At 48.0% G+C, this 17,351-nt stretch overlaps 4 protein-coding genes across 4 annotated transcripts; 1 reads left to right on the plus strand and 3 right to left on the minus strand.

Moving 5' to 3' along the window:
- Nucleotides 1–88: 88 nt before the first annotated feature.
- On the plus strand, nucleotides 89–6,139 carry LOC122397436 (vitellogenin-like). The gene is made up of 7 exons (XM_043396590.1): nucleotides 89–220; nucleotides 363–1,081; nucleotides 1,220–2,068; nucleotides 2,143–3,184; nucleotides 3,254–4,864; nucleotides 4,934–5,361; nucleotides 5,457–6,139. The coding sequence occupies exons 1-7, from the start codon at nucleotides 154–156 to the stop codon at nucleotides 6,027–6,029; spliced, it is 5,289 nt and encodes a 1,762-aa protein (XP_043252525.1). The 5' UTR covers nucleotides 89–153; the 3' UTR covers nucleotides 6,030–6,139.
- Nucleotides 6,140–6,297: 158 nt separating this feature from the next.
- Nucleotides 6,298–8,056, minus strand: LOC122396917 (spermatogenesis-associated protein 17-like). The gene is made up of 4 exons (XM_043395686.1): nucleotides 7,937–8,056; nucleotides 7,232–7,623; nucleotides 7,093–7,174; nucleotides 6,298–6,968 (listed from the first exon to the last, which is right to left on the minus strand). Exons 1-4 carry the CDS (start codon nucleotides 8,054–8,056, stop codon nucleotides 6,651–6,653), a joined length of 912 nt encoding a protein of 303 aa, XP_043251621.1. The 3' UTR covers nucleotides 6,298–6,650.
- A 138-nt stretch (nucleotides 8,057–8,194) lies between these two features.
- LOC122397463 lies at nucleotides 8,195–11,090 on the minus strand. Its single transcript, XM_043396617.1, has 4 exons — nucleotides 10,009–11,090; nucleotides 9,507–9,723; nucleotides 8,940–9,095; nucleotides 8,195–8,419 (listed from the first exon to the last, which is right to left on the minus strand). The coding sequence occupies exons 1-4, from the start codon at nucleotides 10,176–10,178 to the stop codon at nucleotides 8,288–8,290; spliced, it is 675 nt and encodes a 224-aa protein (XP_043252552.1). The 5' UTR covers nucleotides 10,179–11,090; the 3' UTR covers nucleotides 8,195–8,287.
- Nucleotides 11,091–11,101: 11 nt separating this feature from the next.
- LOC122397458 (glutamyl aminopeptidase-like) lies at nucleotides 11,102–16,861 on the minus strand. The gene is made up of 16 exons (XM_043396611.1): nucleotides 16,640–16,861; nucleotides 16,253–16,506; nucleotides 15,973–16,120; nucleotides 15,653–15,914; nucleotides 15,300–15,568; nucleotides 15,101–15,235; nucleotides 14,208–14,494; nucleotides 14,045–14,133; nucleotides 13,719–13,846; nucleotides 13,436–13,639; nucleotides 13,284–13,363; nucleotides 12,706–12,854; nucleotides 12,497–12,635; nucleotides 11,580–11,693; nucleotides 11,346–11,454; nucleotides 11,102–11,268 (listed from the first exon to the last, which is right to left on the minus strand). Exons 1-16 carry the CDS (start codon nucleotides 16,859–16,861, stop codon nucleotides 11,119–11,121), a joined length of 2,739 nt encoding a protein of 912 aa, XP_043252546.1. The 3' UTR covers nucleotides 11,102–11,118.
- Between the last annotated feature and the right edge of the window lie 490 nt (nucleotides 16,862–17,351).

Here is a 17,351-nt window from a genome sequence, read left to right on the forward strand (position 1 = left end):
CGTCGTCAGATATCAAGAAACCGTGCGACAAAGCGCAGGATTGATAAAGACAGTAACGCGTATTGGCAGCGGATCAAGTTCAAGGGAACAGTATCGGAGCTCCAGTTTGCTGACGAGGCACGATATCGGTATAAATGCTGCAGATTCTTAGAGATGCGTCGTCACTTTCTCGAATTCTACGTCTTCAAGATGTGGCTACCTCTAACATTGCTGATACTAGGTAAGTGAAAGCAGAGAGTTACAAAACACCATCGAACGAAACTCTCCGCGATCTAAATCGCTTTTGAAAACAAGACGGAAGCTCGAAGCTCATCGGTTTCAAAACTTTGGTGCAAGCTGACGAAATTTTTCTCGATCCACAGCGGGAACATGTTCAGCCGATTTCGAGCATGGCTGGAAGATCGGCAACGAGTACACCTACCTGGTGCGAAGTCGAACGCTCACCGGTTTGGAGAAGCTCTCGGACCAGGCCGCAGGTATTCTGTTGAAAGCTCACCTAACGATCCAGGTCAGGGACGGTAACACGTTGGTCGCAAAAGTGTCCAACTGCCAGTACGCTCGCATCCACAAGAGCCTGCCTGGCAGCTGGCACTCTGAGATCTCCGATCAAATGCTCGACCTGCGCGAGCTGCCGATTTCCGGTCAGCCGTTCTTGATCAAGGTCGGCCACGGGATAATCAGAGACCTGATCGTGGATCGCGACGTTCCCACCTGGGAGCTGAACATCCTGAAGAGCATCGTCAGCCAGCTCCAGGTGGACACCCAAGGCGAGAACGCCATCAAGAAGCGCGACATCCAGGAACCCACCGACGAGGAACCATTCGGTATATTCCGCGCCATGGAGGACACCGTCACTGGCAAATGCGAGGTTCATTACGACATCATGCCCCTGTCGGAGCACATGATCGATCTGCAGCCCGAGTTGGTCCCGATGCCGGATCTGAAAGGCAACGGGATGCACATCGACATCATGAAGACGAGGAACTTCAGCAGGTGTGACCAGAGAATGGGCTACCACTTTGGTATCTCCGGGCAGAACGATTGGGAACCTGGCTCCAACCTCAATGGAGAATTCCTTTCGGTGAGTCGTAATTCCCGCCAGAAAATCTCCACTTTTGTCTTGTCTCGCGATTCTATGTTTTATCTTGGTTGTTTTTAATAACAATACAAGGAAAAAACATAAAATCCGTGTCTTGAAATCTAATTTTGGTCCCCACAGAAATCCTCCACGAGCAGAATCATAGTTTCCGGGAACCTGAAGCGTTTCACGATCCAATCGTCGGTAACGACCAGCCGGATCCTTGTCAGCCCTCGGTTCTACGACAACCAGAACGGCGTGGTCGTCAGCGTGATGAACCTGACCCTGGCGAACATAAACAGAGTGAAGTCTCAGTTGTCCGGGCCGTCGAACCCCGAATCCACCGGCAACCTCGTCTACGTCTACGCCGATCCGTTCTCCGACATGGAGGATCGTAGAAACGGCAAGCAAACGGAAGCTCTGAACTCCAACATGGAGACTTCCGACAGCGCCAGCTCCGAGAACAGCGGCTGGATCTCCAGCAGCGACGAACAATTCTGGCAGCCGAGGCCCACGCTGGAGGACCCACCGCAGATCCCTCTGTTGCCCAACTTCATCGGTTACAAGGGCAAGTTCATCGACAAGTCCAAGAACATCGATATACAGAAACTCGCCAAGGAGCTGATCTACCAGATCGCCAACGAGATCGAAGACGCTAGCAACATCCCCAGCCAAGGGACCCTCGAGAAGTTCACGCTCGTGATCGACCTGATCCGCATGATGGGCAGGAACAAGCTGATGTCGATCGCGAACGAAGTGTTCATCTCGCCCAACCAGCTGAAATCGAACGACAAGAGCCAAGCGGTGAAGCAGAACGCCTGGGCCGTGTTGAGGGACGCCGTCACCCAGGCTGGAACAGGACCAGCTCTGCTGACCATCAAGCACTGGATCGAGAAGGGAGACGTCACTGGCCTCGAGGCTGCCGGCATCGTCTCGCGGATCCCGAAAACTGCACGCGCGCCTACCGCCGAGTACGTCAAGGCATTCTTCGTAAGTATCTCCACGATTTCGAGCATTAAAAATCTCCGAACGATTCGTGTATAAGTTGATTTTGTTCCGAATAGCAATTGGCCACCAACCCGAAAGTGATGAAAGAGGAGCTCCTGAACACCGCGTCGATCCTGGCGTTCTCCGAGCTGGTTCGTCTCTCGCAAGTGAACGACAAGACCATCCACAATCTCTATCCGGTACACACTTTCGGTCGCATGACGCCCAAGAACGACAAGACAGTCGTCAACGAGTACATCCCGTACTTGGCCAACGAGCTGAAGAAGGCTGCCATGGACCGCGACAGCAAACGGATGCAGACGTACATCCTGGCATTGGGCAGCATCGGGCACCCCAAGATCCTCTCTGTGTTCGAGCCTTACCTCGAAGGAAAGGAACCGGTCACCGTCTTCCAGAGAACGTTGATCGTCTCGTCTCTGAGCAAGCTCATCGAAATGCATCCTAGACTTACGCGCTTGATCCTCTACAAGATCTATCTGAATACCAAGGAGTCCCACGAAGTCCGTTGCATGGCCATCTTCCTCCTGATGACAACGAACCCTCCGTTGAGCATGTTGCAACGAATAGCGAGCTTCACGAACTTCGACACCAGCAAACAGGTAAACTCGGCCGTCAAGTCCAGCATCCAGAGTATGGCGAATATGAAGATCCCTGGCTCGGAGGACATGGCTCGAAAAGCTCAAGCTGTCATCAACCTGCTCAATACCGAGACCTACGCCTACCAATTGTCCCACGGTTTCGTAAACGACGCTGTCCTGAACAACGTGATGCACCGTACGATCATCAAATACATCGGCAGCGACGACAGTCTGATCCCTAAATCTATGTACTACGGATCTTTCTCGTCCTTCGGCGATTTCAAAGTACCGCCCAAGGAGTTCATGGCGATGTTGTCCACCGTGAAGCCTCTCATCGATATGCTCTTCGCGGACCAAAAGAAACAATCCTCCGAGAGATCCTGGACGCAGAAGATCGCCGAGGAACTGAACATCATACCGGAAGAGCCTATGAAGATGGAAGGAAACATAATGTGGAACTCCAAGTACAGCTCCTATTTCTGGCCATTCGACAAGAAGGAGCTAAACAATCTCAACGCATGTAAGTATCAGGAATACGATTCATCGTCGGTTTGGTAAACATTCTCGATATAATTCCCAACGTTTCCAGTGATGGCTACCTACTTCACGAGCATGCAGGACGGCCGTTACATAAACGTGAACAAGTTTATGTCCTACGACGTGGTTCTGAGCTTCCCCACGGACACCGGTCTTCCTTTCGTGCACACTTTGAGCGTGCCAACCTTGTACAAAGCCACCGGGAACAACAGAATGATGCAGGGATCGAGCATCGACATAAAATCGTCGATGCGCATGGTCCACTCGACCAAGGTCCAAGGAAGAATCGGTTTCGTGACTCCGTTCGATCACAGGCACTTCATCTCCGGCGTCGACGTCAACTTCCAGATGTACGCGCCCGTCGAGGTCGAGTTAGGGGGTGCACCGAACAACGTGCAACTGAAGATCCGGCTGCTGGAGGGCGAGGAGAAGGCACGACTGGTGCAGTACAGCGTAATTCCCTACACCTCGAGCCACGACATTCTGCATCAACGTCCTCTGCTCGAGGACAAGAATACCCACGTGGTGCAGAGCGGCGAGACCATGATCAATTCTATACCGCTTATTAACGAGGAGGTGAAAGCGTGGCGATTGAACGTGGAGGCTGACAAGTCGAACAAGAACCTGTTGTCCATGGAGAACGTATACTCTACGTTGATGTACCCGTGGAGCAAGGTCAACGACAAGTTCCGCAAGATCGAACTGATCATGGACCTGGAACAACCTGTAAAAGAACCAGTGTTGCTAACTGCGACGATCGACGCGATGGACATTCAATCTGAAACCGTGGACAGTCGGCTGTGGACTCCGATAGCGATGGCCGTGGAACCGATCGACAAGAAAGGGAACAGCAATTCCCGCAGAAAACAATTCCTAGAGGAGGTGACCAAGGGTATCAAGTCGGCGACGTCCGGAGTATTGGATGTGGAACTGCAGCTGCCAGGCGAGCTCGAGTTGACCAACGCCTTCACCGTCGCCTGGTCCAAGAGCAACGTCGACAACAAGCAACGAAACCTCTTCTACTGGAACTTCAACACGCCTGCGCTCGAGGGCAAGTACGAGGTCTGCGCGTCTTCGCAAACCGAGACGAGCGACAACATCCTCCCTATGTACGAGAAGGCCGTCAATATCGAGCCCAAGAAGAAGTTCGACGTGGCCATCCGTTACGGAACGACCTGCTCCGAGAACAAACAGATCAACGTGAAAGCAAAGCTCACCCAGACCAATCAGATGAAGGAGACGGTCAAGAACTCTAACGTAGTCGGGGAATGCAAGAAACAAATGAAACAGGGTAACAAGATTCTCCGGGCCTGTCAGGAGGCAGCAGGTCTTGCTACGTTGTTGGACCAGGTAGATGTCACTCTGGACATTCCGTCGAACGAACTTTTGGAGATGGCCAGCGCAGTGGTAGACATTATCGACGACACCAGAGTCTTCAACGTGCGAACGGGCAGCACGAAACCCAAGAACGCCGACAAAAACAAGATCGATATCAAAGCCAAGGTCTCGACGGACCTAAACGCCGTCGACATGGTTGTGCACACTCCAGACGTGGACGTGTGGTTCGACGATGTTAGTCTACTTCCGTTTGGAATCGCTTCTGACGATCTTGTGATGGCCAACAGTGACATGCAAGAGATGCTGGCCAACGACAACCTCGAACGTAAGTACCTCGACGAAGACCTTCACCGAGGACTCTGATTGCTCTAACTAAAAAATGTTCGTTTTCCAGCAACCTGTGTGCTTGACAACACGCGAGCAGAGACCTTCGACCGTAAAGAGTACCCTCTGAGACTGGGCAACTGCTGGCACGTCGTGATGACCACCTACCCGAAAATGGACCCCGCCAAGCCCGACGAGAAACTTCGCCTCACCGAGGACACCAGCGTGAGCATCCTTACCCGCGGCACCGACGACGGAGACAAAGAAGTCAAGGTTCTGCTCGATGAACGAGAGATCTTACTCCTGGCGAGAGAATCCCACCTCAGGGTCAAGCTGAACGGACGGGAGATCAAGATCTCCAAGGACAAGAGCCACCAAGAGATACAGGGAGACAAGGTCCTCTTCGAGATATTCAGATTCACGGATGGTTCCATCGGTCTTGTGTCCGACCATTACTCCTTCAAGCTTGGATTCGATGGAAAACGCATTCTACTCAAGGTAAATAGCCATCCGTTGGGCATTTCTTTGTATTTTCTGGCCAGTTCTCGCTGAACAGAGTGTTTTATCGGAGTATTATTTCGATCGATTAACAGTCATCCGAGACCTACCGCGACTCCGTGCGCGGTCTCTGCGGAAACTTCGACGGCGACGCCACGAACGACTTCCTGGGCCCGAAGAACTGCGTCCTGAGGAAACCGGATGAGTTCGTCGCCACGTACGCGCTCACCAAGAACCAGTGCGAGGGCGAGGCCTTGGAGATGGCGCAAAAGGCCAGAACGTTCGAGTGCTTGGCCCAGGACAAAACGATCCGGTCCAACGTGATCACCGACGTCGATGCCGGAAGAGCCGACAAGGAAGATGAAGCGTGGGGATACCATCAGAAGCAACGAAAGAACAACGACAAGCGTTGCTCAGCCATTCACAGGACGCTAGTGGAGAAAATCGACGGCAAGTTATGTTTCACCACGCGACCGATTATCGCCTGCCCATCCTCTTGCACCGCCACCGAAACCAAATCGAAGACCTACCAGTTCCACTGCCGAGAGATAAACAAGGAGTCTCGGGAACTGCAGAAGAGGATCGAGAAGGGCGCCAGTCCTGACTTGAGTCAGAAACAAGTCCACATGTCGCGATCTATAGACGTTCCTTTTGCGTGCGAGGCGTGATCAAGTGCGTACCTGACACCGTTTAGTAGAACCGTTTGTAGCTAGTAGTCGAATTAGTTAATATTTTATTTGTATTTACACGTATTAGTAAAGATGACCATTTTCGAATACGTCTTTGGGTTGTACGGTGTTCCTTGATCCAAAAATCTATGTTTAATCCTTACTATAACTTTCCAGTAGGTCTGGGTTAGCTTTGGGAGTATTTTGCTTTGCTTTAACAGTATTTTGTAAGTCTAAATTCCTGGTATTATAACTTTTGGACGATAATTCTGCATGCTGAACTTAGTTTTATGGTATAAGTTTCATTACATTTAAAAAATTCTAGTGCCTTCGTGGAGGGTCGTGAATCGGACACTTCATGCAAAGTCGATTCAAGTGACAGTCCATCCTCTTTATTTCGTCGTAGAGTTTGTTCGTTCCGGAGCAGTAATTTTGCAAGTCTGGTTTCTTTCGTGGACGACAGATACCTTGTCCCTTCGTTGCTGAAACCGACCGAGTTTCTTCGAATCGACTGTGCAACGAAGCTTCTAGGTACGCTTGGTACAATTTGCGCGACGCTTTCTCCTGCTTGTCGTAAGGGTAACCTGAATATTTCACACTGGTCAGGTTCTTTCGGGACGTTTAACCAGGTATTCGCGAACGTTGTTTGCGATTAGTTATAAAGGCAAATTGCATCGTACTTCTAAATATTGGCACTAGACCAGCTTTCAAGCTTCTCTCGAGCTCTCTGATCTCTCTTTCGCATCTCTCGTAATAGGTCCCGCGGAAGACCAACGACGGCTTAGGATCTATTTGACAGTCGCCGCAGGAAGTGACTTTCCTACCCGCGTAACGTCTGAATTCGAAACACTTGAGCATCTCTTCGATGAAAGTGAAACGAGTCCTGTCGATCCTGGTGATCACGCCTGGTTGTTGTTTCGTTCTCAGCAGATGATGAAGCTGCGACAACGACGCTCGAAATTTCTTTCGTAATGCATACTATGAGCATAACTGTGACAATAACCACGGGAGCTATTGGTACAGTTATACTCTTCGCTGTGTATTAATAATTTAAAAAATGTACCTTGAACAGCATGAATAATATCCACTGCATCGATTCGCGTTCCACGACTCTTTCGGCGTGCTCGATCTCGTTTTGCCTGAACCTGAAAGACAAAGAACGATACACGAAACCGTCGTCGAGGTTTCTCGCGAGTACCAACTTCTTCATGTCTTCCACGGTCTCGTAATTTTTCGCGTAAACGGTGTCCAACCATCGACGCATCTTCGGTATATCGAGTACCGTTTTCCTGGTCCAGTAACCGCGCCAGATCGTCTGGATCCTCGTCGCCATTCGATCGTAATAATCCTGCCACATTTGATGAACACGCTCAACCAGGTATCGATCGGCGAAAATCCTGACGCAATAACCGCGCCAATGCCGCTGGATGGTGATCGCGCTTTCGTGCAACAGCCGCAAATGTTTTCGAACGAGTAAACCACGGATCCGTGCCTGGAACGTGAAACTAATCGTAAGACTCGAGAATTGCACGCATCCAACAAAATTCGATCGTTCGCTATAATAAACTGACGTCCCTCGAAGGTTGAAAATACTTTTTTGGGTAATGGTTTAAGGGGGGAGAGTAAAGTGCATGACTGGACGATACGACAGTAACTCGATGGATCGTGCACGGTATTGTGTGTCGCGATCTTGACCTTAAATAATCGATATCTCGACGTCCAACTCTCCCGTTACGACACTCGAGGCTTTATTATTAGTGAGACTCGCGCGGCGTTTAGTCGAGAACGATAACTCGTCCAGGATCGTTCCGTTATCGAGCGCGAGATTATCTTTCGCCTAACCGTTGTAAAGATATTGTTCCGCAAAACCGAAAAATACGATGCTATTATTGAATACGACGATTAACCTGTATTTTCTTGGCGGCGATGAATTTCTCGCGCCTGATCGATTCCGCGTGATCGTCCAAGCGTTTGATTTCCTCCTGTAGATCGATAGGATCCGTCGTGTACCTCAACATCGACGCCATCGCTAAAGACTCTTTCACTCTAGATATCGCGCGACCATCAGTCGAGCTTTTTCAAGGCTATCGTCGTTGCATGAACGTTGCTGCGACATTTTTGTCAAACAATTTAAGGTAAACGTCGTATCGCAACGACGACTCTTTCAACTTTCAGTTAAATAAGCAACCCAACGAAAAAGACAATAAATAATTTATTTGCTCGTACATTTCTCAGGCAGCGTAGGTTTTAAACTTCGATCATAGAATCCCTATGTAGAGCAGGAACACAAAGAGCGTCGCGGAGAGGAACATCAGGGCTCCCGCAGCCATGGCCGCCATTATACTCTTCTTCTTCTTGGACGTCCTCATCACGTGAAAGTCCTTTCGTGACTGCGCAAAGTAAGTACAGCTGAATATTTCGCCGCGATGAACACACTAACTGGAGAACAATGATCGAACGTCGATTTGACTACCATCGCGGAGTTTGTTTTTTTTTATTACGGAGTTGTATGCTTACGAAATTCGTACGCAGAATTTTAGGCTTCCGATAAAGCAGACCAAGTCGAGCTGCGTCTGTGCATTTAGTGGGTCGTGACCCGTTAATCGTTGCTCGATATTGGCATAATTAACGGGCGCGGTATCTGTTCAGCGTTAGTAAATAAAACGAGTGTAATCACGGCCGCGCTACCCTTTGGGAAATAAACGATTTCTACTAGCTGGGGTCGTATTCGCGAGACGCGAACGCGCCGCGCAACCGCGGTTATTGAATGAAAATTCTTTTCTGCCCGCTATTCAATTACGGAATCGTGGCCACGGCGTGCTGTTATCGAGCAGAACGATAAGAAAATGGACGGGTCAGAGTCGATTTTACCGTAATTTGCGAGGCTGAAACCGATATTCGTACGATTACCATGATTTGCAAGCTCTGTGTCTTTCGAACGAGCTCGTCCAGCCTCTCGCCCCTGTCCATCAGTTTCAGAACTCCGTCCATCAACGCCTGTCGAATCTCCGCCAATTCCCCCTCCAACCTCGGGATTATGTTCGACTCTTGTCGATTGTACTCCTCCTGAAATTGTGCTCGTTTAACGGTTTAACTCTCTCTTGTGCTCTATTGGCTCTAAACGATCTTCCTGTTCTACGCGTGTCTATGCGATCGCGGTTAATATTTGTGGGTAAAAAATATTTCGAATTTAATTCTAAATAGGTTGACCTGAGCGAGAAACCTAGAGTGCCGCACTGCGGTCCAATAGAAACAATTCATGAGAACCAGAGTGGAATTAATAAGTTGCTTTATTCGAACAAAACTTCGTTGTACTATTTTTAAAGAAAGATATTATTGTATCGGGGGAGCAGAAATAGAACGATATTAATAAACGAAAAAGTAATTTGCGATAGTTTAGGGTTAATCGTGCGTCGCCGTGGTCTCGTTCACGGTCACGATTAGGTCAACAATTCCAGATTAAAGGGTCGAACGTACGACTATCTTCTTCAGTGGCTTCGAGAGGTCGATGACGGCGAGATTCGTTAGGTCTGTCGAGAGGTCGGCCATAATGGGCAGCTCCCTGTACACGTTTCTCAATTTTTCCAGGAATACGTGGACGCAGGACTCCAGATTGGCCGCCAACGACGGACACTCCGGCTTATACGTCAGACAGGCGTAATGAAGTTCACCGATCAGCACGTGCACCGTGTACCTGGTGGAAAGTAGCATTAGACGAATATGTCTCATCAGATTCTTAAATTACGCTTTGTGCTTTCAGGTGGCGGAATAATTTTAGGTAAATTACATAGCAGAAGGGTGGAATTCAGTTATCGCGATCGTTAGTTTCGCTAAAGAGAATTTAAATCCATCGTCGACGTTAACAAAACTTTAAAGCGACGTTACTCGAGATCGAAAGCCCACTTTGGTACAATAAAAATTGACCCGTCGAATCAAATTCCATAAGTTTCCGAGCCACAATTAAAGTATACACGCTTACTTGCCCCGATCGAGGCTGATCTTGTCGTTCTCTAGCGGCTTCAGACTGTCCACCGTGCTCAGCGCGATCGCCCTGTAGGCTGGGTCCTTCTTGGCAGGATAATCCGCCACTATCTTGCACCCTGACTTCTCCCAAAACGCCACCATCGCGTAATGCACCGTCGTGTTCATCCTTGACGGTGGATCTTCCGCGCGTTCGCAGTCAGTTGACAAAACACTGGCATAAATGTCTTCTTAGCGAAGTAAACGGCCCACAGCGCGACGGATCGGTGTTTCTTTTTTACCTTTTTCCAGCTCAGCCAGGTTCGATGCAGTCGCAGTGGGTCTGAGGGGAGTCCTTGGCGTCGCGAAAGGGTCCGAAAATCGACGGTGGTCGACTTTGGCGAACGCAGCAGGAGCACTCGCGTCGCGAAACGCGGAGGATCATTCGCGAATGGATGATGCAGTCTCTATCAGCGTTCGTTCGCGGGCAACCACAACGTTCGTCTGCTGTTTACCAGTCGGTGTATCGACGATGCGTAACGAAAGAAATTTCGATAAACCCGATAACGTCCCGGTGTCGTGTATGCGACGACGTTACGCGTCGATGCGTCGTCATTGTCTAACCGTGGCTGAGATACTTTTTTTTCGGGAAACAGACTCGCCGTCGAGGTGGGCGAATCGTTTGCCGATTAGATACAACGAGAACGTCGTCACGATTGGAACGCGTTGATTTTCAAGCAAACATAACACGTTTCTCTGTAAAAACGCAATGGTTCTTTGGTAATCGAACCGTCCGTAAATATTTCCAATGATCTTTGCTTCCAGAGATTATTGTTCCTTAAGATATCGGGCTCGATGAAACGTTAATCGAAATTCACGATCACGGTTTAATCGTGGCCGATAATTCGCTACGAAATACGCTCGATTTTCGTTGAAAAAATATTCGCCACCGATAGCCGCCGATCAGAACTTTATTATTTACAGTTTCGAGAATAAATGTACGTTTCAAAATTTGTCCTCGCGACCATTCGATGGAATAAACGTTGCAAATAGGTCTCCGCGCGTTGTTTTCGTTCATCTATTATCCAAATAAAATTTTTCCTTCGGTTCGAATTGGAAAACGCGGGATTTAATCGAACCCATTGGCCGTCAGCCACCGGTCGATGTTTTGCACGTTCGCGTCCAACCAATCGATGCTGTTTTCAATCTCCTCGATAGCGTTTCTCTTTGTGCTCTCCGTTACCCCGAGATCGTCGTGTTCGCGAAAGAATCGTTTGGCCTGCGGAATGAATCTTTGGCGAAACTCTCGCGTCGTTTCCAGTCTCCGTGACTCTGACGAAAGATAAAAGGGATTACCTCTTGCAGCATTTCCCGGTCTTTGAAGAACGAGACGATCGCGACGACAGCTTTACCCAAAGCGTAACCGTTTGCAACGTACTCGTCGACGAGGTTGTCCCATCGAGATCTACGGAAAGACTCTCCTTCGATTAAATGTACTATATCGTTTCTTTACTTTCGCAGCAATGGCTCGAGAGAGGAGCGAGCTATTAAAATATTAGCGTACGCGAGGAAATTCCCCAAAATTCGTACCGTACGAAATTCCAGGCTACGTCCAGTCCCGTGGGATTCGATGCAATTTTCACCAACACGTCGGCGAAATCTTGTTTGCGTACAAAGTTCTCATTGGTCGCGCGTTCGAGGTACCTAACCGATAAACAAGATACGCAGGATGATCCTAAATTAATCCCTTGCCATAGAATCACGTGTCTGACTCGTCACAAATTCGAACAAAATTAAATAGCATACGTGAATCTAAAAGAAAATAATGCAAATGGACCAATGTACTTTGGGAGAATGTATAATAGAATAATAGGAGTTATTAAATCAGTTGGAACAAAGCTATAGCCTGACCCAGTTGCTGAAATCCACTGCATTATTCTCAAATAATCCCGTGCTATGTTAATTAAATATCTCAGAATCGTTCCTTTATGGCGCAAACGTTATATCTCTTCCTTTGTTTGTCCTTAGACAGAGTTTAACACTATTCAGTGTATAAGACGAGGCGCATAACACGTTCACCTTGAGCGTATAAATTATTCGTTCCATGTAAAATTGCTGTACGCGAAAATTGCATCGTTTTAGAGGCAGAATCGTACGATTTTTTAAAAAAGTAAACGTGTTATCCCCTATCAGCCGCAAACTCATTAAACAGCAGCTTCGATATCTACGTACACCGAGAGCCATAATAAATAATGGGAATGAGGCAACATTATTCGCGCCGGATAAACACTGCCAAGCAAATATCGTTGTTTCCCTGAAATCTTTGACGATATTAAAGTTCCAGTTTAACGTTACGCGGGTAGAAATTATCGAGAAACGAAACACAATATCTCGTTAAGTTTACAGCCGACAAATGTTAATAAATTCATGCTCGAGCTTCGAAATGCGTTACGAATTTTGAATGCCCGATTGAAATTCGTTCCAAAAGAAAGTGATGGTCGACGAACCGATTTAGGGCGCCCTTATCTCGAACATTGGTCAGTCCCTTGATCAGGCGTTCCCTTTCTTGGGCGTCGGTCTCCGTCGCGAGTAGCCGCGACATGTTTTCAAATATTGATCCAATGTCGTCCGAGTGCGTGACAAGGCCTATCGCGGTATTATACCATGAATAATAAAGTCTCAGAGCGGAAAATATTTATGATCTCTTCCCCCTCACCGAACGAGTAGACGATAGACCGAATATCGGCTGGCGGCGTTTGTGTACCCTCGCTCCCAACGAACTCCCTCAGCTTCCTCCCGGCCGTGTCGAGGCAGTGTTCGTGACCCACGCTGCAAGCTGCGTTCAACACCAACACGCCCAGTTCTCTTGAAACGAATCCCGAGACTTTTCCTTAATTAAAGCCCCCGCCATGTTTGTTTCTTTAATAACGAACGACGCGACGTTAAGATCAAACCGGCCCGATCGAAACGCGCCAATTCCCGCTTTCGAGCGCCAATATTTACTCCCCGCCCCGGCGAGGACTCGAAATCATCCCCGTGTTTACTTTTAGCGCGAGGGATAAGACACGTACGAGGAACGAGAATCGAAATTTTTGCATCGGTCCGCACCATCGTTAAAACTTTTAAAAACGTTTCGATTCGAAAGTGGGACGCGTCGAGGTTAAAACAATGACTCTAATCCTTATATATTAATTTTAACCCCAATTAAAAAGCTATATTTTGATATAACTGTCAAGCGTGTCTGTAAATCTAGTGTTAAGGGGAGTTCGAATTGATTTTAAAAGTTCGACCAACCTGTTGGCGACCGATTTCTCTTCGTCTACGTGCCATCCGACCTGACGATAGATTTTGTCGACGAGAGTCCTGGCGTACGACTGAAAATCGGGCGATAAAAGGGCGGATCAATTCTCGGGGCCCTTCGAGCTCGTTCGCGAAAGATTAAATACCTGAAAAGGCGCGTGCACGCGTGTCCCTTGCAGCAATCTGTTCATCCGAGCGAACCATTCGGCGGCCACTGCCCAAGGCTGATAAGCCGTTTCGATCGCCAGATAAGAGGTCAAGTTCATCGCCACCGAGAAACACAGATCGGCAGCGCCCGTTAAAAGAAAAGCGTCGTGCAACAAGTCTGCTCTGTCCACGGGGCTCAATGTCTGCGACAAATCAGAAACGAACGCCAATTAAAAGCTTAGAATCGCGAGACTAATTCGTGGCAGACGTCCTGACACGTACTTGGTGGTCGTTGTACAATAAATCCCCGAACGCGTTCCATGCATCTTCCGTGTAATTTACGACGTAATACCCGATCGATCTGTGGTTTAATTTAATCCAATCGACCGTCCTTTCCAGAGACAATACCACTGCGAAGTTCGCGACTCGGTTTAACGAAGAATTTTAATAGCGTTCGAGAGTCTGTTAAAACGAGATATCGTCGACGGTGACGCAACCGTTCGTTTAAGTCGATCGAATATTTTTCTGTTCGAGGAAGATCGGATCGAATCACCGCCAAGAATAATCCTGTTTTAACGACGAATTGTTTCGGGTCTCGCGATCGTTACCGCAAGAATAATTCGCGAGGAACCAATCGAGCTTCGCGCCGTCCCTTCTGCTCGTTATGTATTTTATGGGAATGGTCCAGCTTCCGCCGCTATAAACGAAAACGATATCCCTCCGTGGATGTTGGACGTATTCCGAGTTTACGATACCGACGTATGTGCGTACTCGTGAATCTCGTGAAATTTCTTGCTCGCCGCGAAACGCTGCTGGGAGAGCCTAAACGCCGCGCTATCTCGACGAACGACGTTGATCACCGGGAATCCGGGAATCCTCGTCCACCGGCTCATAAAGTCGACGATATCGACGTCCCCGCGGGTGCTGTTCCCTAAAAGTTCGAACAGATCGTCCGACTCCGCGTTGCGGAACCGATATTCGTCCAAGTATCTTCTCACGCCGAGAACGAACTTCGAATTACCGATCGCGTCCTCCAGCATCCTAAGCACAGCTGCTGCCTGGTGCGAGTTTCAATTTAATCTTCGACGGGACAGTGTTCGAAAACAGCCATTTTTAGTGCCCTTTTGAACAGGCATTGTTCGAACAAATCATTTGGAAAGCAGACGATCGTTACTCGTATCCAACAAGTTTCGTACAACCTCGGTACGGTTAGTAATTTCTTACTTTCCCGTTGGCATTCTTAGACCGTGGTGAAATGGTATCATTTGGAACGTATCAAGGAACTCTGGAGTTTAAGTGGTCTTCGCTGAAACTTCGGGAGGATCTCAATATTTGACGTACCAACTTGGTACTCCATCGTTGGATTCCATAAGTCCATATTGGTTTTAATATAACTTTCCAAATGAGCATTTTATTTTTCAATTTTAATCGCGAATCTTCACCGACGAGTATATCTTGTTTACCCAAGAACTCAAATTAGGTCAAGCTTTGATAGTAATACTTATATCGAAATTGCGAGCCCTGGGCGCATACATTCGAACTCATTTTTGTTTATCTTTCTTATGTAATTATCTTCTACACTTATGGGTATTTAATCTCATGAAGTGAAACGGCCATTTTCGAGCACTGTTTTCTCACTCGTTTTACGATTATTGGAACAATACCTTTTGATAGGAGATACGATCGAACATTTCCTCGATCTCTTCTGGATCCTCCACGCGCTTCACAACGGGACGGGCGCGAATCTTGCTATCGTGCTTCATGGAAACATACTTGGTACGCAAGGGAAAGGAGTCCATCTGATGCAAAAGAAAATACCGTGGACCAAATCTATACCAAAGTTTATTATTGTCTGTAACAGACCTCGTTCCACTCGGGGAAGACAAAGTCGATCGCCATGTACTCCATGTAAGTCGCGAATCCCTCGTTCAGCCAGAGATCGTTCCACCACTTCATGGTGACCAGATTTCCGAACCACATGTGCGCCAATTCGTGGGCCACCGTCAGGCTGACGCTCTTGGTGTTCATAGAGGAGCTGTCGTTTCCGCTGTGAAGCAGTTCCGTCTCGCGAAACGTGATCAAACCCCAGTTCTCCATGGCGCCAGCCCCGAAATCGGGTATCGCGACTAGATCTAATCGTGAAGCGGTCCATAATCTATCTTAGAAAGGGGTTTGTCACGTGGAAACAAGATCGATCGCTCAGTCTTTGGGATTACCAAGTTTCGGCAGCGGATAGTCGATATTAAGAACGCTCGAATAATACTCCATCACTCGGACAGCAACGTTCAGGGCAAAGGTTGCCTTGTGTTTGTACATAGGCCTGGCACACACGTTCAGCGGAAACGTGGTGCCGTTTAGGAGCGTCGCGTTGGCCAACAGACAGTCGAAGTCGCTGAGGAGGAAGGCGACGACGTACGTGGACATCGGAGGCGATGCATCGAAGAACGTGATCGTTTCGTTGTTCGTCGTCTGGACTTTCTGCGATGAAATTATTCCGGAACGTTTGCTCGATAATGGCGAACAATAATTGACTTACTGCGACTGGCATGTTCGATAACGCATGATACGGGGGCTTTTCCGTGTGCAGGAGGCGAACGACGAATGTGGATTTGAAGCGTGGCTCGTCGAAGCAGGGAAACGCGTTTCTCGCGTAGAGTGGCTCGAACTGCGTCACCGCCACTTTTCTACGTCAATAATTCTTATATGGATATAGAAACTTTCGGACAAACAGCGCGAAATATCGTTTGCGAAGCGTAAAGTTTAAGTTACGATACAAAATCAAGGATATATCTTATTTATCCAAGTACGGTTGTTACCTGACTGTCTGGTCGAGGTCAACGTATTTGCTCAAGTAGAATCCATTGATTTTCCCCTTCAAGTCGCCGCTGAAGTTCATTTTTAAAAAATACTCTCCCAGTGGGACGATTCTGTACGGTTTGATAACCAACATTTCACGCTCGTCTACGGGAAACACGGACTCTATTCGCACTTCCGTTCGCCATCTTGACGAGTACAATTTCGTCGACGAAATAGTTAGGTTCCTCGAATGCAAAACGATGCGATTTTGAGGCTACGATAACATTCGATAGCATGAAATACTAGTGGTTTCCAACCCCAAATCATAGAAACTGTCTGTTTCATTGAAAATATTTGTCCAGTTTGGGGTGGGAGGAAATAAACTGCATTAATGCCAGATCACTTACTCTAAGAACATCGATATCGATACGAATGGAACCGTGGAACTGATCTCTTTTTAAATCGATGGAAATCGCGATCACGTATCTGTTAGGGACAACGTCCGCGGTCAGTCGTTTCTCTAGATCCAGATCCATGGATTTATTTTTAAACGCTTCGTCGTCGATCGCGCAAAAATCCTTCGCTCTCATTAAAACCACTGTGATTAAGATAAATCTCCAGTTGGTCATTCTGGGCCCGAAACAGAGACTCCTTGTTTTCGTTCCGGAGACGTGGTTTCTTATCTCGTCGAGCCTGGGATGAAAAAGCGAGTCTTTGTTTATTGAAGCTCTAATCTCTGTATATGAAATTTCTGTAGGGCCTCCAAAACCGGCGGCCTTGATTACGTTTTTGCAATTAAACGTGACGAGAACACTATGACAAAACATTTGGTTAATCGCCTCGTATTCGAAATTGCTGCGTTCCGTGGGCGATTTTTTGCTAATTTCACGGAAGATAAAGTCGATGGGTCGCGATAAAAGTATCGTGTGCGACTATCGATAATTATCGCGTCGATATAAGCCGCTGATATTTGTAGGAACGAGGGCCTCCGAACGAGTCGGTTTTCAGCAAACTCTCGCAAGTGAAAGTGAACATGGACTTGTTTCGAATCGTAGGACCAATCAGAGACTCGATGCTATCTTGCTGACAGAGAAAGTTCCGCAGACAAGACGAAGAGAA

This window comes from Colletes gigas, unplaced genomic scaffold, assembly GCF_013123115.1.
Source record: "Colletes gigas isolate AHSC1104 unplaced genomic scaffold, ASM1312311v1 Colletes_gigas_Sc00001, whole genome shotgun sequence".
NCBI lineage: Eukaryota > Metazoa > Arthropoda > Insecta > Hymenoptera > Colletidae > Colletes > Colletes gigas.